A 23,114-nucleotide genomic window follows, 5' to 3' on the forward strand; every position below is an offset into this window, starting at 1 on the left:
ACATCTAGCTATTGTAAAGAAAATACACGTAAAATTCTATAAACCAGAAGACTTTTTTTTTAGTTTTGTATGTATGTGTACATGAAAAATCGTATATATTTATATATAGTGTTACACGTATATAATTATATATCTGTTTATGTAGGCATACACGCATTTAGCATTACAAGCATGTTTTAAAAAGTGCTTACAGCAGATATTGTTTTACTACTGTTTAATTACTTGTGACTTTCATTATTGATTTAGTTAAGGAAATTTTTCACTGATTCCAAATCCTTTAGGCCTATGATTTTTTAAGTATATCAAGGAATTCAGGGTATTTTGAGAAGAATATTCATATTAATTTGGTTCCTCCTATATGCAAGATGGTAACTTGCCTTTCCAGGTTTGATCCTGACAGAGCTATTGGAGCTCTTTGGAGTTTCATATGGCTCCTCAAAGAACTCTATAAAATAAATAAAATTATTCTAAATTAGAAAACTACATGACATAGAGCACTGTTTTGTCATTTCTGTCAGCTGGTTACATTACTCCACTCGAGAGACCTCTCAGCAAATTCAAAAGTTGTGCTATGACTACTGATCATATGTGTCAGAAAAAAAAAAAGAAAAAAAAAAGCTTAGTTCCAAGGTAGGAATATGATAAATTTAACCTCTGCTTCTTTTATGATTTTCAAATCATATTTTATGTATGTTGTCATGGATATTTTGGAATGAAAGTAAATGAGAGAATTAAATAATATATCCAATTTCTGCAGTAAAAATAAGTTACATAGTGCAAAACTGATCAGAAAAAGTATTGAGAAAAAAATCATATAAAATTTAGTTATAATATAGAACTGATACAATAATAATTTCAATAGAACAATGAAAATGTATTTCCATTTCTGTTTAAATAAACTGAAGGATATATAATCATACTTGGGAAAAACTCTAACTGTTTTATATGTCAGACTACAGTAAAAAGATATAGCATAAAAACAAACCTTCACTTTCTGATGTTACATGTAACTCCTCCTGAACAAATGGTTCCACTTCATTAAGATCTTCAGTCAAATAATATAGAGAATAATTCCCACAATTAATTTCCTTCTTATCAAAATGTTTTGATTTTGTAGACATTCTGGTAATTGGAATCAAAAAAGGTATTTAACAATAAAAATAAATTCAGTATTCGTCTTAGTTTAAGTATACCGTCCATCTCAGATTGCAGCCTAGGCTGTAAAATAAACGCTGTTGTCATATTATGACTTTTCATATGAACTTTCTCTGGGAATTTCACTTAAACCAAGATTAATATTACTTTTTGGAATACCTAAAATATTTTACTGACATTAACGCCACAATCTTTCAGATAGGCTTCAGAAAAATGTAAACAACACATATGACCTACCAAAAAGAAAATGGAAATTATAAACTGCATCATGACTTCAAAATCATCTGGCTAACAATACATTTATCTCCCTCACAGGAACTTCCTTTATTAAAAAATTGTCATAGGAGACACACAACAATGTCTATAAATACTAGTGACAAAGATCTTTAAATTTCTTTAGTGCAGCAGAAGATGAAGATACATGTCAGAAAGGCCTTCAGGTTATGGCATCTCCATCTTCAGAAGTATTCAAGATATTAACGAATAAAATATTTAGTGCCTTTTCCATCTATTTTCCTGACAAATGTATATATGAACACAGCTAGGTTACAGATCCCAGATCCAAGGGGTAAGAAAACCAAAACAACAACAAAAAAACAACCTCCTCCCCCTGCAAAGAAAAACAAACAACTAACATTTTGAACTATTGTCTCAGCATAAGAACGGAGGTTTGAATTTTTTGAGAAAGCCATGGTATCAATTATATGAGAAGTGTAGATCCCATTTCTACATCACTAAGTGTATAAACAATTCAATCCATATTCAAGAGCCACTTCATTTGCTATGTAGAGGTATGTCTAGTCACGGAGGTTATTTTTCTGTATCTCAGGAGTAAAGTTGCATTCATAATGTAATCTTCATTACAGAAGTCCTATAAAAAGTGAAGTCTTATAACAGCTATGTGACAATATTAAAGACAGTACTGGTAATCCTAGTAGTGTTTAAAGAGAAAACTTAAGATTTTCTGATGATTATGAAAAGTAAGAGGAACACGGAATAGAATCACCAAAATCTTTAAGATCTCATGAATATTTTGCATTACAAATTTGGTCATTTTTCTGAGAACTGACACAAACACGTGATATTATGAAGCCTAAAAATTTGGATTCTCTTTTACAAAATTGATAACATGTCACAGTATAGAAGACAACTCCTTAACGTTTCCAGTTGAACTAGTAACTTATACCCACATGGAATATATAAAATAATTAATGATAATACTCTAGGAATAACTTTTAGCAATATAATAGACTACCTGCAGCTGTTAAATGATATTCATGTAAGTTTGAGTTTATGCTCAATATTTAAAAAACATATAACATGTAATAACAGTACAACTTTTCATATTGATATGTTGATTAGCTGGGGAATTACATCCAACTAGATTTCTTAGGTTAAAAATAAAATTACCCCAAACTGGTTTCACAAAGGTCATCATAGGCTTGTACATTCTGGACATCAAGTGGAGGATTGGCCAGTACAGAAGAGCCTTCATCCACACTACTTTCCTTCTCTGTACTAGGTTCGGCTTCTGATAGAGATGCAAGTTCTTCCAGACATTGCTTAGTTGGACTCTATCGATAACAATAAAAATTCACTAGTTTTAGAAAAGAAAGATACTTGATACTTTAAACAAACAAACAAACAAAAATGTATGTGATATAGTATACTTCTGCTTAACTTCATGTTGTTTTCACTATTACATAGCTAAGAAATTCTTGATTTACAGCTACCTGTAGAACCCAAGTTTTGCCCCTTTTTGCATTAAGTAAAGCAATTGTCCTCTGAACTATCTAAAGGAATCATAAAATAACATATGTTTCATGATTCCTTTGTTACTGATGCTATGGGACAATTAAATATACACTATATAAAGATATACAATATTTGGCCTTTAGCACCAGTAATACTAACCTACTTTAAATTCTTATCACTGTAAAGCAGTATAATCATGCATAGATAGAAGCACACACAAAATTTTGGTAGTAAGATGTAAGTAAAATACAGGTGATACTTGTAAGAAAACAGAAAATAGAAACCAAACACAAAGCAAAATGTTTTTCAATGTGTGAGAAGAGCCTTCTCAAAGAAACCTCACAGCTCTCTCCCCACTTTCATGTAGCTTTAATTAAAGAAGATAAATGATCCAGTACGAAATAAAGCAACATTGTATCTAGTTCTTCTGGCAAATCAATTATGTATTAATGCACATTCTCTAACTCTATATAACAGTGCTAGCTGGAAATTCAAAATTCACTATTCACCAATCCACAGCTAGCTTCAGTCAAACTGCATCTGTACTGTCCTCTGAAGACAAATAAATCCACATTCACATTTTCTCTTAGAAACTCTATTACTTATCTTGTTTTTCTAATACTCTATCTCCAATTCTGGCTTTCTTTAAAGATAATGTCAAAAACTAGACATAGTGATTTAACTTTTAAACATTTGCTCAAATACTGTGATAACTAGATAACTGATTTTAAACAGGACTTCCAAAGAGGACTTTCATTTCCAACCGGAGTCTTCCTAAAGAATTCCCTTTCTGTAGCAAGTCCTAAAGGAAAGGCTATTGATCAGCATTCTATGTTTTACTGAAAATCAAACAATGACATAAAAGAAGTGTAAGATTTTGTTTGTGATGATTTACACATTACATTGACAGTAATTCCATTTCCTGTCTTACCTTATATGTCGTACTCCTTGCTTGTGATCCATCTCCATACAACTGTTCGACCAGCCATAAAGAAGAAAGGACGGCAGCTGCTGATGTTTTCACATGTATCATTGGGAAACTCTCCTCTGTGGAATCTTGTTTATTGGAACCACAGGGCAGCTTCTTATCAGACCATCTGATCAACCACTCAAGCAGTTTTGCAATATTGTTAAATTTACCCAACAATTCTATAGCTAGTTCTTCTCCTGGAACAGTATCAAGTACATCAGTAGTTTTGTAAATGTATTTAGAAGTTGCTGAAGTTTGTAAGCTAGAGAAAGTATGCTTAGGGATGGTCTGGCTTGCTGATGCAACAGTTACTCCTTGATTGTCACCCTGAGCTCTGTAAATTGATTTGTGTTTTAAACCAAATAATCCTTCTTTAAGCCCTTTGATTAGGTTATGCACACAAGGTTCTCTTGTCTGTGCAATGGACTGTACAATGGTTGGGTTTTTCAAAACATTTTTGTTTATATTATGGACAGAAGCTGTTCCAGGACTGCAAGATGCCAGGGTGACAGTATAGCAAGAACCTGCTCTAAACACACTTTGGCTTCTAGTTTTGACTTGTCGACGTTTTAATGTTGTATGAACATCAAAAAAGAGAGAGTTTAATTCATGCTCTCGAAGAAGTCCAGAAAAGCTAGTAAGAAATGGAATTCCAAGGTCACTATACTTTATAAGGTCTCTCTCAAGAATATAACTCAAAAAAAGCTCTAAGAAAATAACATATTCATCATCATCACGTTCAAACTCCCATGCACCAACTATAGGTAAATTACACTGATTATGTGTGCCCTTTCCATGTACTTTTTCCTTATGTTTTGTTTTCCAGTTAAGAGCTTTTGTCTTGCAGGTAGTATTTTTGCTCCCTATTTCTCCTGGTCCCTGACGTTCATTATCCCTGTTAGACAAGAAACAAACAGAATTAACATCAAAATCAATGCAAAGAAGATTTAAATGGAAAAATAAGTGAATGCAACATTACTTCCTCTTCTTCCTCTGTTGTTAAAAATGCATAGCTAACAAAAAAAATCTTATATTAATACAATTTTAAGGTGGCAAATTAATCATCAGAGGTTAAATCCATAGTTCTTACAGAGACAGTAACTCAGAAGTATCATATCTGAATCTGGTCATGGCTAATAATAATTGACATTTCAATAACAGTATTAGTTACTTAGTACCTGACATAACATTGACAGTTATAAGATTTGATACATTTGTAATTTCTCATTTGATATATTATTCAAGGTGACAATTATCATATTTGGTGAAAATACTATTTTCCCAATAAGACAACTAATTTTCTTTCTTAATGGAAAGGTTTCTGCTGCCATTTTTTTCATACCTTTGAGGTGGAGGTGTTTGAGTTCTCATTTCTTCAGTAACCAAAGCATCAGAAAGTGTATCTGCTGTTTCAGCATCACTGTGTAACTGAGGACTGCCAAGATCAGTAAGTGTGCTTCTGCTTAGACTAGTGCCTAATGAGAATTGGTCGTAACAGTGTTCCACCTCCTCATTAGCTCCCTCTTCTGTTGGCTCCCAAATATTAACTTCTATGGGGCCTATATTCCTTATTACACATCTCAAAGCCTTCATTCTAGATTTTTCCGCAGCCTGTATAACAAGAGACATCATTTCTTCACTTTCAGGACCTGCCCAAAGAAAGAAAACCAAGAAATTTTAAATGCAAACGACTCAGTTTTGACTTATTGTCTCAAATTGTGACAAGAACAACCCTTAAATCATCATTAATTATAGCCATTTAGAAATCCAGACAGCAAATATTATAGAGAAGAAAACCATCAACTTGGAAGACATGATATCCTGTTATTGGTATAAACACATCAAAAATAAAATACAGGCTTTGCCACAAAACCCTCTTAAAGTTGTCTAACTAAAAACTATAGTAACTGTTTTGCGGGAGGTGTGAAAGAAGGGATTGTCACAACTTATTAACTAAGCAGGGTAAAAAAGAATGCTCATTTAATATTTCCTGAAGAAGGATAGACATTACCTTTAACAGTACAGTGTCTGAGTCGCTGCTGGAGACCATGATATTTATCTCTTAGTGGAACCCTTATATCTTCAGGATTAGGAAATGCTTTTACAAAAATTTCTGCCACCTGCAAAATATAGTTTCTTCTTCAGTAGCTAACAGACAAGTCAGGTGTAATTTCAAACAGAAGTTACATCAGCAAAAAGTCTAACTAGTAGCATTTACAAGAAAAAAACATTCGTTATACTCTCTATTGCTTTTATTCTATTTTTAATTTCTTCTACCTTTTTGACTGGTGGCAGTTCTCCAAGTAGGCTCAAAATGACATCTTGAACTATTTCTTCAACATTCATGAACCTGCAGAAGGGAAGCATTCGGCAAGCCCATTCTGCGGCATTCAGACAATGATCAACTGTGGAGGTACCATATTCATTCTTCTTTAGATCCTAAAAAACACTTGCTATATCAACATTAATTGACACGAACAATATATTTCAGCTAGACTATTCAAACATTGCAAACTACAATGATTCCTTCCCAGCTAACATGAAATAAAAACAGCTAACAGCTTTCAGAGTGAGAAATATACAACGGTAGGAGGCAGATCACAGTTGTAATGGGGAAAGGAAAGGAAGGGGGAGGGGTATTTTGAATCTGTCAGTGGTTTCTATTTCATTTGTCACTGCTGCAAAACACATAGAAAAATCAAAAGAGCCATCCTGTTTATTTGAAGCTTGATTTTTCTAGTGAAGAGAATTTTGGACTCATTTTAAAAAGAAAGCAAACTTTGCTGAGGACAGAATCACAGAATCGTCTAGGTTGGAAGAGACCTCCAAGATCACCAAGTCCAACCTCTGACCTAACACTAACAAGTCCTCCACTAAACCATATCACTAAGCTCTACATCTAAATGTCTCTTAAAGACCTCTAGGGATGGTGACTCAACCACTTCCCTGGGCAGCCCATTCCAATGCCTAACAACCCTTTCCGTAAAGAAGTTCTTCCTAATATCCAACCTAAACCTCCCCTGGTGCAACTTTAGCCCATTCCCCCTCGTCCTGTCACCAGGCATGTGGGAGAATAGACCAACCCCCACCTCGCTACAGCCTCCTTTAAGGTACCTGTACAGTGCGATAAGGTTGCCCCTGAGCCTCCTCTTCTCCAGACCGAACAACCCCAGCTCCGTCAACCTCTCCTCGTAAGACTTGTTCTCCAGACCCCTCACCAGCTTCATTGCCCTTCTCTGGACTTGCTCGAGCACCTCGATGTCCTTCTTGTAGTGAGGGGCCCAAAACTGAACACAGTACTCGAGGTGCGGCCTCACCAGAGCCGAGTACAGGGGCACAATCACTTCCCTAGACCTGCTGGCCACACTGCTTCTTATGCAAGCCAGGATGCTGTTGGCCTTCTTGGCCACCTGAGCACACTGCTGGCTCATATTCAGCCAACTATCAACCAATACTCTCAGGTCCTTCTTTGTCAGGCAGCTTTCTAACCACTCATCTCCCAGCCTGTAGCGCTGCTTGGGGTTGTTACACCCCAGGTGCAGGACCCGGCACTTGGCCTTGTTGAACTTCATACAGTTGGCCTCAGCCCATCCATCCAGCCTATCCAGATCCTCCTGCAGAGCCTTCCTACCCTCGAGCAGATCGACACACACACCTAACTTGGTGTCGTCTGCAAACTTACTGAGGATGCACTCAATCCCCTCATCCAGATCTTCGATAAAGATACTAAAGAGAACTGGCCCTAGTACTGTGCCCTGGGGGACTCCACTAGTGACCGCCCTCCAACTGGATTTGACTCCATTCACCACAACTCTTTGGGCCTGGCTACCCAGCCAGTTTTTAACCCAACGAAGCATACGCCAGTCCAAGCCATGAGTAGCCAGTTTCTTGAGGAGAATGTTGTGGGAAACAGTATCAAAAGCCTTACAGCTTAGTTAGTAAACTAGATACAACAAAAATCTACATCTGTATTGTTATGGTATATAAGACAAATGTTATAATGCCAGCAGTTTCTTTTTCTTCTTTAACCTTTTACATAAATGAGGGTGTAACAGAGAAAACATATTAAAATTTAAATATTTTTCATTATGCTTTTGAAAACCAAGGCCCAACCTTCATCATAAAACATGCTGCATGCAAAGAAAAATAGTACATTAAATAAACATTGATCAGAATCAAAGCGCATCAGAAATACTTTTAGGAAGCTGCCGTTCACAAACAACAGCACTATTCTGTAGCATCAAGTCCTTACTGCACATTTTATCATTTTGTCCTACTATGCAAATAAGAGTCCTCAGAGAAACATGCATCAGATCTTTAGGATTCTTCTTACAGCTTTATACAATTAAAATGTCTCTTTACTATATTAGTAATATAATTACCTTATGCATGTTTGTATTTTCCCTTGCAGTTTGGTACCGCCTACAGCTTTCAGATAATTTTTCACGAACATGTAACATCCAACACAGTGCACACAGCTCTCTGAACCAACCTATGAGATAAACATGCAATGTGATGAGACTGGCTAAATAAATGAATAGCTTGAGATTTTCAGCTAGAAGAAATTAATTATTTTTTTTAACAGTAATCCAATAAAAATGTCATTTATTCTTTTCAGTTTCCAATAGTGCCCCTATAACACATATCTATAACACATTCTAGCACAGGAACTTTTGGATTAAGAGATTTGATAACTAACGTAATTAAAAGCTAGGAAAAAAAAGTGTTCCTGCATACACTGCAGTATTAATCATGCTGATTAGAGTTTCTTTACACCTGTGGATCATCTCTTGTGCTCTTTTTTCAGCTCTAAATTACTCTATATAATTGCATACAGACCTAAAATTTTACAGGAAATATCATCAAGTTGATGGTCTCTAGAAGATGCAGAGCTACAGAAAACAGTACGGAAATTGCAGTAATGAAGCAGAGTCTCTGGGAACGGATTCATTGAAGGAAGAGATCCTTTCATTCGAATCTATAGATAGCAAAAATAAGTAAATAAACAATGGTCTTAATTATTTAGATATGATTAGGAAATGTATATATGTATCAACAATTTTTCTTGTTTATCAAAATGGAAATAAAAATCAGTTAAAATTTTTTATACACCATTGCTAGATGTGCTAGCCTCTCAGTTATTAGCAGAATACTGTCAAGATCAGTAAAATTTCCTTAAGCCTGCTTTCTGTTTTCTTCAAATCAGTATTCTGAAAATTCATTTAAAAGAACATGTTCCGTATGAGCTATGGCAAATAAAACATTTTTGTTTGCATGGTAATTCATGAGTATGGTGAAATAAATACAGGAGCAACAATGTATAACTCCTGTTTCAGCTGCTACTTCTGGCCACTTTCCTGTGCATTAAGCATTAAACCTCTGTGTAATCATGCAATGAACTATAAGGTGGCAGTATTTATTCAAAAGACAATTTCCTGATCTGTTTCTCTGCCAGATGCAGGTGCAGAGGGGTTGAGGGAAGAAAGCTTCTATAGGTATGTCAGTGATAAAAGGAAGACTAGGAAAAATGTGGGTCCTCTCCAGAAGGAAATGGGAGACCTGGTTACCCAAGATATGGAGAAGGCTGAGGAATTCAGTGAATCCTTTGCCTCATTCTTCACCAGCAAGTGCTCTAGCCACACTGCCAAAGTCACAGAAGACAAAGGTGAGGACTGGGAGAATGAAAAACCACCCACTATAGAAGAAGATTGAGTTTGAGACCACCTAAGGAACCTGAAGGTACACTTGTCCATGGGACCTGATGAGATGCACGTGCAGGTCCAGAAGGAACAGGCAGATGAAGTTTCTGAGTAACTATCCATCATATCTGAGAAGTCCATTTGAGGCCATCCAGTGAAGTTCCCTCTGACGGGAAGAGGGGAAACATAGTCCCCTTTTTTAAAATGGCAAAGGAGACGACACAGGGAACTACAGGCGAGTCAGTCTCACCTCTGTGCATGGCAAGATCATGGAGCAGATCACAGAATCACAGAATCAGAGAATTGTAGGGGTTGGAAGGGACCTCGAGAGATCATCAGGTCCAACCCCCCTGCCAAAGCAGGTTCCCTAGAGCAGGCTGCCCAGGTAGGTGTCCAGACGGGCCTTGAATATCTCCAGAGAAGGAGACTCCACAACCTCCCTGGGCAGCCTGTTCCAGTGCTCCGTCACCCTCACTGTGAAGAAGTTCTTTCGCATGTTGGTGCGGAACTTCCTGTGATCCATCTTGTGGCCATTGCCCCTTGTCCTGTCCCCACAAAACACTGAAAAGAGGTTGGCCAAATCCCTCCTTCTCCCACACCTCAGGTATTTATACACATTGATGAGATCCCCTCTCACTCTTCTTTTCTCAAGGCTGAACAGACCCAGGTCTCTCAGCCTTTCCTCACAGGGAAGATGCTCCAGGCCCCGTATCATCTTTGTGACCCTCCAATGGACTCTTTCCAGGAGATCCCTGTCTTTCTTGTACCGGGGAGCCAAGAACTGGACACAGTACTCCAGGTGAGGCCTGACCACGGCAGAGTAGAGGGGGAAGATCTTGACCTGCTGGCCATGCTCCTTTTAATGCACACCAGGATCCCATTGGCCCTCTTGGCCACCAGGGCACACTGCTGGCTCATGGTCAACCTGTTGTCCACCAGAACCCCCAGGTCCTTCTCCTCAGAGTTCCTCTCCAGCAGGTCATCCCCCAGCCTGTACTGATACGTGCGGTTGTTCCTTCCCAGGTGCAGGACTCTACACTTGCTCTTGTTAAATCTCATTTGGTTTCTTCCTGCCCAGCTCTCCAGCCGGTCCAGGTCTTGCTGAATGGCAGCACAGCCTTCTGGCGTGTCAGCCACTCCTCCCAGCTTTGTATCATGAGCGTACTTGCTGAGAGCAGACACTGTTCCCTCGTCAAGGTCGTCGATGAAGACGTTGAACAGGACCGGACCCAGCACCAACCCCTGGGGAACACCACTAGTCACAGGTCTCCAGCTGGACTCTGCGCTGCCGATCACCACCCTCTGAGCTCGGCCAGTCAGCCAGTTCTCAACCCACCTTACCATCCACTCCTCTATCCCACACTTTCGCAGCTTTGCTATCAGGATGTCGTGTGAGACAGTATCAAAAGCCTTGCTAAAATCAAGGTAGATGACATCCACTACTCTGCCCTCATCTACGCAGCTGGTGATGCCATCATAGAAGGCAACGAGGTTGGTCGAGCACGACGTCCCCTTGGTGAATCCATGCTGACTACTCCTCATAACCTTCTTCTCTTCCAATTGCTTGGAGATGGCATCCAGAACAAGCTGTTCCAACACCTTTCCAGGGACAGTGGTGAGACTGACTGGCCTGTAGTTTCCCAGATCCTCTTTCTTGTCCTTCTTGAAATCTGGAGTGACATTGGCTATCCTCCAGTCTTCAGGCACCTCTCCTGTTCTCCAGGACCTTTCAAAGATGATAGAGAGCAGTTCGGCGATCACCTCTGCCAACTCCCTTAGCACACGTGGATGCATCCCGTCGGGGCCCATGGATTTGTGTGCATTGATCCCACGCAGATGCTCCCGAACCACTCCCTCGTCAAACAGGGGGGAACTCTCCATTTCCCAGACCCTTTCTCCTCCCTTCAGGGTCCAGGAGTCCTGGGGGGGACTCCTTGAAGCAAAGACTGAAGCAAAGAAAGCATTCAGCATCTCTGCCTTCTCGGCGTCCCCCGTTACCAGGACACCCCCCTGGGACCCCAAGGGACCCACATTATCCCTAGTCTTCCTTTTACCGTTTACACACTTAAAAAGACCCTTCTTATTATCCTTTATCTCTTTTGCAAGCCTCATCTCTAGGTGGGCTTTAGCCTTCCTCATCGCGTCCCTGCAGGCCGTGACAACACTTCTATACTCCTCCCAAAAGGACAGGCCCTTTTTCCACATTTCATAGACTTTCCTCTTCCTTTTGATCCTGTCAATAAGCTCCTTGCTCATCCATGCAGGTCTCCTGACCCCCTTCCCTGATTTCCTACTCTTAGGAATGTACCAATCGGGGTTGCTTCCTGGGTTCCAACTACTGTCCAGACCCTCAACCTTTTCCTTTTCCTGCCCGGGAGCCTCGAATCTATTACCCAGGGACACCGTGGGAGTTGGTGGCACTGTGGGTTTCGGGGACAGACGCCTCTTTCTGCTTCAAGCTGAGACGAGGGTCCAGCCCCTTTCCTCTTGCAGGTGGGCAGCTGGGCCAGCTACTACCCCACGTAGGGACTTAGGAGGAGGCTGCTGGGCATCAGCAGGGGCAGGTTGACACCTCCTATCCGTCTCCCTCAGAGACTCCCAGGAGCCCCTCAGGCTGCCGATTTCTTGCTGCAGCCCAGCCACCTGCTCTAGGAGTTCCTTGAGCAGGGCACATCTGCACCTATGACAGCCCTCTCTTCCCTCAGGACCCAGGGGGGCCTCCAGATTCCAGAGCTCCCCGCAGTCTCCAGTCTGGACTGCCACTTCACCCCTCAGGGGATCCACCTGAGTGCCCACATGAGCCCAGAGAGGCTGTATCTCCTCAGTTTGGGTTGCCGCATCGGACCGGCCGCTGCGACAGGTGCCCATCATGGTGAATTCTAGGTTCTAAGAGGCAGAATTCCCTGAGGAGAGGAGAGGAGACTCGAGGAGAGGAGAGGAGAGGAGACTCGAGGAGAGGAGAGGAGACTCGAGGAGAGGAGAGGAGACTCGAGGAGAGGAGACTCGAGGAGACTCGAGGAGACTCGAGGAGAGGAGACTCGAGGAGACTCGAGGAGAGGAGACTCGAGGAGACTCGAGGAGAGGAGACTCGAGGAGACTCGAGGAGAGGAGACTCGAGGAGACTCGAGGAGAGGAGACTCGAGGAGACTCGAGGAGAGGAGACTCGAGGAGACTCGAGGAGAGGAGACTCGAGGAGAGGAGACTCGAGGAGAGGAGACTCGAGGAGAGGAGACTCGAGGAGAGGAGACTCGAGGAGAGGAGACTCGAGGAGAGGAGAGGAGAGGAGAGGAGAGGAGAGGAGAGGAGAGGAGAGGAGAGGAGAGGAGAGGAGAGGAGAGGAGAGGAGAGGAGAGGAGAGGAGAGGAGAGGAGAGGAGAGGAGAGGAGAGGAGAGGAGAGGAGAGGAGAGGAGAGGAGAGGAGAGGAGAGGAGAGGAGAGGAGAGGAGAGGAGAGGAGAGGAGAGGAGAGGAGAGGAGAGGATCCTCCTCACGCTCCTCCCTGCCCTGCCTGAACTGCCCCACGTGAACTGCCTGCGCTAACTGCCAAGCCGGTCCTGTTTGCTTTTATAGCACCAGGACTGCTTTTACAGTGCCAGGGGACTGGCTGCTATCACCCCTGGCTCCTCCCTCAGCACGTCAACAGCTCCTGCCTGCTCGGGGTGGGGGGGCCGGGGCCGCGGCTCTGACCCGCGTTATTGGGGGGCGATTTAGGGGTTGACTCCATCCGTCTCCCTGCCCTCACTGCAACTGATCCACGCGAGGTCCTCGTTAAAATGGATCCTCCATGGATCCTCCTGGAAACTCTGCTAAGGCACATGGAAAATAGGGAGGTGGCTGGTGACAGCCAACAGGGCTTCAGTGAGGACAGACTGTGCCTGACAAATTTAGTGGCCTTCTACAAAGGGGTTACAGCACTGGTGGATAGGGGAAGAGCAACTGACACCATCTACCTGGACTTGTGCAAAGCATTTCACAACTGTGCCTGGATGACTGCACTCAAAGGGCTGCAGTCAACGGCTCAATATCCAAGTGGAGACTAATGATGAGTGGTGTTCCTCAGGGGTCAATACTGGGACATCTTTGTCAATATATTATGAGTTTGGTTCTGTGCAAACAAAATATTGAACAAGATCTTATAAGCCCTGTGTCCTAAGACCAACACTTTATCTGAAGGGAGCATTGTGTTCTCTGGTACGTATTCAACCCTAGCGTGATCTGGAATTTGCTTTCATTTAGCAGCTGCAATTTCCAATTAAAATTAGCTTGTTTCTTTCCAATAGAGAAAAAAAGTGCTTGTTCTTTTTCAAGTAGGTACAGAAAGGAGCCAACTCTATGAAGTTGATACCTTAGAAGTTTACATTCTAGTTTTCTGAAACAATTAAACACAAGAGTGTAAAATTATGAGAAGATATGTTAAAAACTTGAGTCAGCAAAGTCCAGATGAGACTGAATGCTCCCACAATGCAATTTCAAGCCTGTCAGTAATATTTACTACTGATAATTAAGTTACAGAGGAAAACCCTACAAGTTAAATGCTTACTTTTTGCATAATTTTTCTTGCCCATTTCAGTTGTGAAATATACCACTGTGCTGCAGGGCAGGAACAACGAGCAGCTTGGAAGAGCAAGATAATTCGCTGAAGAACTCCTGATACATTCTCACGACTTTCTCTCTCAGTTTTTAAAATAATGTCATTGCAGTCTTCCTGAAAAATAAAAAAATCCAAGCCAAGAACAAACAAATTAGAAAGAACATATATCAGAAAGGAAAATAAGGAAACATCCTTTCTGTTCCTAAGAGAATATCCCCTCTTTCTCTTTAAAGCACAGCTTCTTTATGGAAAAAAACAGAGAGTCTTTCTTATCACCATGTAGATACTCAAAGGAATGAATGGACATGGAAAAACATTAGAATGACAAGCTGAAAGGAATCAAAATACAGATCATGATTATTTTATAAATACATTAATACTATTATTATTTTATAAATACATCCAAACAAGGACCAAAAAAACTTCTATTGGGCACACTTACTTCACTGAGAGAAGCTGGCTGAGGACAGTATAATGGTGGTGCTGGAAGATAAAGCCCATCTGGAACTAAACCATATAATTTTCTGCTAAGATCCCTGGCAGAATCCATCAAAAGCTTAAACATCTCTGAGAGAATATCAGCATCTGCCATAACAGCAGCTTTCAGTAGGTCCTGTACTGAACTACAAAGAACATTCACATCTTCCTCTTCAATGGGATCTATAAAATATTAAACACAGAAATCAGTAAATTAATTGACTCAACACACGGCCTTCATTCTGAAATCAAGTAGCTCTGTTCTCAGGATTCTCATTCACCTGTTACAATGCATACATCTCAACTACTTGCATAAGATAAGATTTTCTGCATTTGAAAATAGGACTCCATTGCTAATTCTAGTTTTTCCACATTAAGGGGGAAGCTACTGCCTTTCTAGAGATCAGAAATTTTCAGCCATGCATTTGCTTGGGATAAACTTCTGGCAAATCATTCTCATCAAGCAGGCATAAATTGCCCATCTTATTAAAAATGACCATAACAATTCTCTTATCTGCGAGCATAACATTCAAGGACAAGGAAATACATTTGTTTGCTGTATTTTACATATTACTCCATTTTCTTCACATCTTGTAAAAGTAGCAGGAACTTCAACATACATCATTAACTGGTCCCTGAAATTTGCATAATACTATACTGCTCTACTTCCATTTCTATTCCTCCTGCTTGTCCTGAAATATATGCTGCCAAATCTCTCTGCCACCTATCATGCTTATGGATCACTATATACATGTGTATGTGTCTTTAAGACAAAATTCTTGGAAATAAGTATAAAAGAAGAATCTGCACAGTGTTTAGGATAGTGCTCACGTAAAGATTAATTAACATCCATCTGCTGACAGGAATCTGAAATGTGGTTTCCAAAAATACAAATATAAAAAGAGTAAAGAATAGAGACTGCTCCAGTAAACTTTCTATAAAACTTAACACAAACAGGTTGATCTAGCTAAATGGAAGAATTTTAGCAGTAAAGCATTAAGTTAGGTCATGTGATAAAAAGCTCATGTGCATTTGTACAAAGGAGCAGAGAGACAACAGTAGGTGAGGGAACCTGAATAATACTGAGATCAGTCTACTCAAAGGACCATCACAGGAATAAAAAAAATACTAAAAATTAATAAAAAGCTACACACTCTGGGAAATGGAAAAATCATCTGTGCTCTTCCTGTGATTGTCCCAGGAGAACCATCAGCACCGGTGTTCAGGTGTGAAACCCATCAAGATGAGTAAATGGGAGTAACTCTCTTAAGTACCCTTTGGACAGAGAGGGGTCACTGTCAAGAGGGATATGCCACACTGCAGGATGTAGGGGAAGAACGTCTTGGGACTTCACAGGGCTCATTATAGGACCTTTATAAAAGGAAATGAAGGCATGGCATGGAGTTATGCCAGCCTCACCCCTGTTGGACCCTGTCAACGCATAAATATTTTCCTGTGTGAAGGGTACTATTCTGTGTGTCAGTGTACAGGAGTTCAAGTGTCAGCAAATGGGGTAGGACTGCAGGTCAAACAGCCTGTATCTGTGATGCCAGTACCTCCAGGGATGGAAGTATGTCAAAACATGTGCTAGCAGCCACAGGACCACGGCACAGCTGGCAGATACTAGAGGGACCAGCGAAGTCCTGGCCAACTGCTGGAGAGAGCATTGGGTCTGTGTGTCAACTGGGAGAGTTGGTTGACTGTGTCAGTAAGGGCAAGAAAAGGTTATTTGGATACTGGAGGAACCAAGGAAGTCCTGACCAACTGCTACAGAGGCTGTATGTGTGCCAGCGCACGTGTGTGTCTCTACTGGTAATACCAAAGGAGGAGATGCCTACTGTAGGGATCATACAAACAATGGTTTGGGTTGGAAAGGACCTTAAAGGTCATCTAATTCCCAACCCCCTCCATAGGCAGGAACACCTCACACCAGCTCACACCTCACACCAGCTAGCTCTGGATGGACTCTAAGTCCAAGGCTGGCTACAAGGGTACACATAGACCGCTTGCGGGTGGACAGCAATATCTGTGAATGAGTGGGTCTGTACCAGAAACCAGAATGAAGATGGGGTTTTGGGGACTCATCTATGCAGACTCCAGCAAGAGAGGGAAGCAGGATGAGGTTGGTGGCGCTGTTCACGAGTGCTAAGCATGGCTGTAGGTGGTTATGAGTGTGGCAAACCACAGACAAGTGTTGTAAATGTGTGTTTGTGTATGTGTCTCATAGACACAAACCCTCATCCTTGCTAGCTGTTGGACCTGATGGACCGATGGGAGCCTCACCAATGTCACGTGATATGCTTTATTCCCCCTCCTCCCTTGACATACAGGAATGGTAAACATAAAACATCATTTTGATCTAAGTATGATGATACTTTCCACACTATTAATATATTTGCACTTGCTTCATGGTAGTTAGTTTTAATAAGGTGTTAGTTTTCTTTGAACCTGAAATTAAGCTAAGATATAGTCAAATAAGGTATTGGCTAGCATATATGAAGAAGGATCTTATATATGGCCTTACAAAGATAGCAAAGGATGGCATATAAAAAAAAGTTGTGTGTGCAAGCCATGAATGAAACTGTCATGTCTTCCTCAAACTCGAGTCAAGAGATGATAGGGTCCATTTTTAGAACGATAAAAAATGAAACTCCCATAGAATTAAAATATTTGTATGCCTTAAAAGTAACATACACAGTGAAGATGAGGTAATTTTTTCTTTTTAAGACAGCATATAACAGAATATGTAGTGAAGTAACACAAAAAAAAAACCCACACTTATTCATAATTTTATGTACCTGTAAACTGCTTGTATTTAACATCTCCTTCAGTTGATGTTTCAGAAGTTACTGGTTGTCCTAACAAAGACTGTAACTTTTCCTTAAAAGTCTGCACTGGTGATATGCTTAATGGCAGATGATGCTCGGTGTTTTTCAGTCTGAAAGTATACCAAGCAACTGTTCATTAACAATAAAAATTGTATATAATCTAATGAAACTCTGTTAAATGAATATCTAACAAAAAGTAGCTAATTGTAACATGTTAGATCTTACAACTGCAAGGAATCTGAGAATACATATTTTAACAACATATCCTTTGTCTCAAAAATTAAGTCCATGCAAATACTGTTCAGTAACAAAACATACTGTATTAATTTCAAGCTCAGATTTACCTTGAGAATTCATTAGAATTCTGACAATACAGATGGTAGGCAACACCAATTGAAACAGACAGTTTCCAGTTGCCCAGTCTGTGTGTCAACCACACAGCCTCTGGAATGAGTCCACCAACAAAGAACAAGTCAAGAGCATATTCAGCTGTCCATACAGATGAAAGGTTCTGGTCCCTGACAGCTCTGGCAACCAGACAGTGTTGCAGTGGAATAATACGGGGGGATATATCTGAGACACAAAAATAGATGTAAAGTTTAAATAGATCTGCATGCTGTAAAATCAATAATATCGAATTCATATGTTCACATTGGTTTTGGATTCATATTTCATTGTACAATTACTATTTACTCTATTAAAGACATATTTCAGGGTTCATTTGCAGCAGATGGATGCAGCTTCTGCTGTGATGTACTACTGAGGTCAGAACAAGCTATTTTCCTGCTTAGCAATGTTGGGTATGAAACCATATGCAAAATTAGTGTGTTATTCTAACTTAAAGATTTAATCACATTGATGGTACATTTGTGAGCATGCTACATGTGTGTCTAATCTTCCAGAGGGCACACCTGAGCTAGATGGAAATTCTGAGAGTTTTCCTACCGTACCCATATTGTGCATAGAATTATAAAGGTTGGAAAAGACCTTCAAGATCATCTGGTCCAACCATCACCTTACTACCAATATCACCCAATAAACCATGTCCCTAAACACCACATCCAACCTTTCCCTAAACACCCCCAGGGATGGTGATTCCACCACTTCCCTGGGCAACCCGTTCCAATGCCTGAATGTTCCTTCTGAGAAGAAATGTCTCCTAATTTCCAACCTGAACCTCCTCTAGCGCTACTCGAGGCCATTTCTTCATGTCCTATCACTGTCATGTCAGTTACCTGTGAGAAGAAGCTGACCCCCAGCTCCCCACAACTTCCTTTCAGGTAGTTGTAGAGAGCAATAAGGTCTCCCCTGAGCCTCCCCTTCTTCTGACTAAACAACCCCAGTTCCCTCAGCCGCTCCTCACAGGACTTGTGTTCCAGGCCCTTCACCAGCTTTGTAGCCCTTCTCTGGACACGCTCCAGGGCCTCAATGTCCTACTCACCACAGCTTTTACTGCAGAGGTTAAAAAAATACAATTCATTTTTAGGAAAAAACAGCAAATTATTTTAAGAGAGTTTACTGAGAAAAAAAAATGAAAACAAGTTTAGAACCATTTTGTTTCCTGAGGATTAAACTTGTTTTCCAAGGCTTTATTTACTGGTTTGCTCGGTAAGATGCCAATCAACATTAACTCTAAGGACTAAGTTGCTTCTACCACCGGTTTACTGTTGAGGCAGTAACATTATCTAGGTAAATAATAATGGGAAGAGTGGCTGACACTCCAGAGGACTGCGCTGCCATTCAGAGGGACCTTGACAGCCTGGAGAGATGGGCTGAGAGGAACGCATGAAGTTCAACACAGGCAAGTGTGGGGTACAGGGCACCAGTATAGGCTGGGGGCTGACCTGCTGGAGAGCAGCTCTGCAGAGAGAGACCTGGGAGCCCTGGTGGACAGCAGGCTGACCATGAGCCAGCAATGTGCCCATGTGGCCAAGAAGGCCAACGGTATCCGGGGCTGTATTCGGAAGAGTGTTGCCAGCAGGTCAAGGGAGGTGATCCTCCCCCTCTGCTCAGCCCTGGTGAGGCCATATCTGGAGTACTGTGTCCAGTTCTGGGCTCCCCAGTACAAGAGGGACATGGAGCTCCTGGATTGAGTCCAGAGGAGGGCTATGAAGATGATGAGAGGACTGGAGCACCTGTCGTATGAGGACAGGCTGAGAGAGCTGGGCCTGTTTAGCCTGGAAAAGAGAAGACTGAGGGGAGACCTCATCAATGTGTATAAATATCTGAGGGGAGGGTGTTGAGAGGATGGAACCAGTCCCTTTCCAGTTGTGCCCAGCAACAGGACAAGCGGCAACAGGCACAAAATGAAGCAAAGGAAGTTTTGGCTGAATATGAGAGGGCACTTCTTTACTGTGAGGGTGACAGAGCACTGGAACAGGTTGCCCAGAGAGGTTGTGAAGTCTCCTTCTCTGGAGATACTCAAAACCCGCCTGGATGCCATCCTGTGCAATGTGCTCTAGGTGATCCTGCTCGGCAGGGGGGTTGGACTGGATGGTCTTCAGAGGCCCTTCCAACCTCAGCCATTCTGTGACTCTGTGAAGAGTAAGAGCAGACTCAGAACTTATCTACTTCTATAAATACGTGAAAGAAGGGGGCAAAGAACAGTCACTGGTGCCCAGTGATAGGACAAGAGACAAATGGTAAAAACTGGAACACAAAAGGTTCCATGTGAATATCAGGAAACACCTTTTAACTGCAACTGTGACAGAGCACTGGCACAGGTTGCCCAGGGCAGTACTTGGCTCTGGTGAGGCCGCACCTCGAGTACTGTGTTCAGTTTTGGGCCCCTCACTACAAGAAGGACATTGAGGTGCTCGAGCAAGTCCAGAGAAGGGCAACAAAGCTGGTGAGGGGTCTGGAGAACAAGTCTTACGAGGAGCAGCTGAGGGAGCTGGGATTGTTCAGCCTGGAGAAGAGGAGGCTCAGGGGCAACCTTATCGCACTCTACGGGTACCTTAAAGGAGGCTGTAGAGAGGCGGGGGTTGGTCTATTCTCCCACATGCCTGGTGACAGGACAAGGGGGAACGGGCTAAAGTTGTGCCAGGGGAGGTTTAGGTTGGATATTAGGAAGAACTTCTTTACTGAAAGGGTTGTTAGGCATTGGAATGGGCTGCCCAGGGAAGTGGTTGAGTCACCATCCCTGGAGGTCTTTAAAAGACGTTTAGATGTAGAGCTTAGTGATATGGTTTAGTGGAGGACTTGTTAGTGTTAGGTCAGAGGTTGGACTTGGTGATCTTGGAGGTCTCTTCCAACCTAGACGATTCTGTGATCTCTCCCTCCTTGGAGATCTTCAAAAGCCATCTGGATATGGTCCTGAGCAAACAGTTCTAGGTGGACCAGCTTGAGGAGGGGGGTTGGACAGGCTGACCTTCAGATATCTTCCAACCTCAAACATTCTGTGATCCTATGAAAAATTTCCTAATAACCCAAGTCTTTAAACAGAATCTTTTGCAGTAAAAAAATAAGCCACTGACTTTGATGAATAGTCATTCTCAGAAAAATACTGAAAGCAGGACTTAAACTAACAACTACTACTAGGGTTCAGTGACATACTTGCTTGGCATTACAACTTGTCCTGGTGTCTGAAGCATTCTGACTTCCAAGAGATTGCTGAATAAGCAAAAAACGTGGTTTTTTTTTTTTTGGTGGCTTTTTAGTTCGAGCCACACCATACCACAGATCCAATTTGAGTATTTTAAGTGCTGCTCTTCTCCCGTTTTTGTGAGTATCAAAGTCAGTCAGAGCCACAGGTCTAGGCAAAAGTAGTATTAAGAACCATGAAATTCTAATGTTGCTTAATTTGGGTGAGAAAAAAACAACTCATCCCATCATCCTTTTGCCTAATCTAGTATCACACTTTGATAATTAGCTTCAAAGCATAGAAAAAAAAGATATAAAAAGCCAAACAACCAAAAACCTATGGTTTACATAAATCAGTTGCCCACAAACTATTAACTTTAAATAGCAAATTATCAATAATCAAGAAATGAAAAATTAATCTCACACAGAGACACACACTTTCCTTGACAAAAAAATATCTGGAAAAATAATTTTATCTTTACAATTAATAATGTTGAAACCATCAATCACCAAGTTGAAACACAATAGACAACACTGACATAAACATGAAAAAATGATAAGAGTTAAACACAGAAAATTAAACTGCTTTTAAGAAAAATACCTGTTTCGATGTGGAGTGGATGTAGGATGTCAACGTTGTGGGGTGGAAAGATATAGAGCAGCTGATTTGTGAAATAAGCAGCCATGAATCGTGCCATGGATCGAATCACAGCCATAGCAGTTTCAGTATGAACACTGGTTATCATCCACAGTTCATGCTGAGAATACCTGGTGTCTAAAAAAAACAGATGTCAAATTAGAACATTTGAGGAAAATTATTTTAAATTTGAACACTAAAATTGCTTAATCGACTTATAAGTTATATATTTTTTACTACTAAAAATATGATATTAAATTTATTTACAATTTTTTAGGACATAGCTAAATCTTCTTCACTAATTACACATTATATTAGAAGACTTTTATATTAGGGTTCTAATGATGAGAAATGGACCTCTAATATCTAAATTTAGACCAGAACTGAGTCAAAAAACTGTTTACATTTGGAAATTTAGATGCCGTTATGACTTTGGAGAAAAAGAACACAACTTTTCAAAAAAAAATCCCCTGTCAACTGTTCCCCAATCTTAAATCAACTACTTCACCATACTGTATCATAAAAGTACAGAATCAATATCACATCATTTCCCTGTTACCTTTCTTATCCAAAGACTTTCCTTAAGCAGATTTGAATCTAGAGATATTTAAACAGGACAAGTTCTCACTATCAATTATACAGTGAAAGCTGCCTGAATGCTTACTCCAACACATACAGATGAAAGGGCATCTGAGAATCAGAAAAAGACCTCTAAGGTCACTTAAAACAGAAATCAGTCTGACATCAGCTTCAGTCCAGTGTAAAGAGAAAAGCATGATGTCAAGTGTGTGTGTGATGGCATATAAATCAGATACTAGGTTACTCAAACAGTATCAACATACACATTCAGTTTTATGCAATACAAACATACCAGAAAATTTTTCCATCTCCTTCGCTGAGACCTGTGATCGCCTCAGAATCTCTTGTACTAGATGATCACAGAGTCCCTGAGCCTCACACAAGTTATAGTGATACAGATGGCAGAACAGTATAGCAAGGTAGTATCTAGTCTGAAGAAAACATGCTCTTTTTCCTCCTGCATTAAAAGAGAAGGAAAGTCATTAGACAAGGAAAAAATAAACACAGAAAACAGAGAGAGCAAATCTGAAAGTACAAGTTCCTCCTACTCCAGAAAGATATCTACGCAAATACCTACTCTGAGAAGCTGAGTAGAAGAAACCAGGAGCAGCTGTTTTAGGAGATACAATCCTCTGTGAACCTCTAAGTTACCAGTGGGTTAACTGTAATCCATAATGGTTTCACTTAAAGAGATATGGCAGTTTTCAAAATACTATAGTGTGTAACTTAAGACAGACAAACAGGACAGCTCAAGGTAGTCTAGCCTTTACAGAAGAGATGCCTGAAGTACAAAGAAATTGCTTTGAGATCCATTAGTCTTCCAGTATCCTGAGTTCTTTCTG

At 40.9% G+C, this 23,114-nt stretch overlaps 1 protein-coding gene across 6 annotated transcripts in view; it reads right to left on the reverse strand.

Moving 5' to 3' along the window:
- The window catches only part of CPLANE1 (ciliogenesis and planar polarity effector 1), a 64,058-nt gene that overhangs the window by 27,584 nt on the left and 13,360 nt on the right, over window positions 1-23,114 (reverse strand). For 5 of the 6 annotated variants that reach the window (XR_005815523.1, XM_040542231.1, XM_040542233.1 and 2 more), the window contains exons 15-29: window positions 22,565-22,729; window positions 21,658-21,831; window positions 17,819-18,047; window positions 17,445-17,584; window positions 14,612-14,829; window positions 14,119-14,283; window positions 8,720-8,858; window positions 8,263-8,372; window positions 6,158-6,319; window positions 5,892-6,000; window positions 5,223-5,529; window positions 3,842-4,775; window positions 2,566-2,729; window positions 986-1,122; window positions 378-445 (exon numbers count right to left, since the gene is read on the reverse strand). Coding sequence is in view for 5 of the 6 variants with exons in the window: in XM_040542231.1 (XP_040398165.1) it covers window positions 378-445; window positions 986-1,122; window positions 2,566-2,729; window positions 3,842-4,775; window positions 5,223-5,529; window positions 5,892-6,000; window positions 6,158-6,319; window positions 8,263-8,372; window positions 8,720-8,858; window positions 14,119-14,283; window positions 14,612-14,829; window positions 17,445-17,584; window positions 17,819-18,047; window positions 21,658-21,831; window positions 22,565-22,729 (3,221 nt within the window). In the remaining variant the exon portion in view is untranslated. The remainder of the gene's footprint in view (window positions 1-377; window positions 446-985; window positions 1,123-2,565; window positions 2,730-3,841; window positions 4,776-5,222; window positions 5,530-5,891; window positions 6,001-6,157; window positions 6,320-8,262; window positions 8,373-8,719; window positions 8,859-14,118; window positions 14,284-14,611; window positions 14,830-17,444; window positions 17,585-17,818; window positions 18,048-21,657; window positions 21,832-22,564; window positions 22,730-23,114) is intronic. The other variant, XM_040542234.1, reaches the window with a different exon arrangement.

Source organism: Cygnus olor, chromosome Z, assembly GCF_009769625.2.
Source record: "Cygnus olor isolate bCygOlo1 chromosome Z, bCygOlo1.pri.v2, whole genome shotgun sequence".
Taxonomy (NCBI): Eukaryota; Metazoa; Chordata; class Aves; order Anseriformes; family Anatidae; genus Cygnus; species Cygnus olor.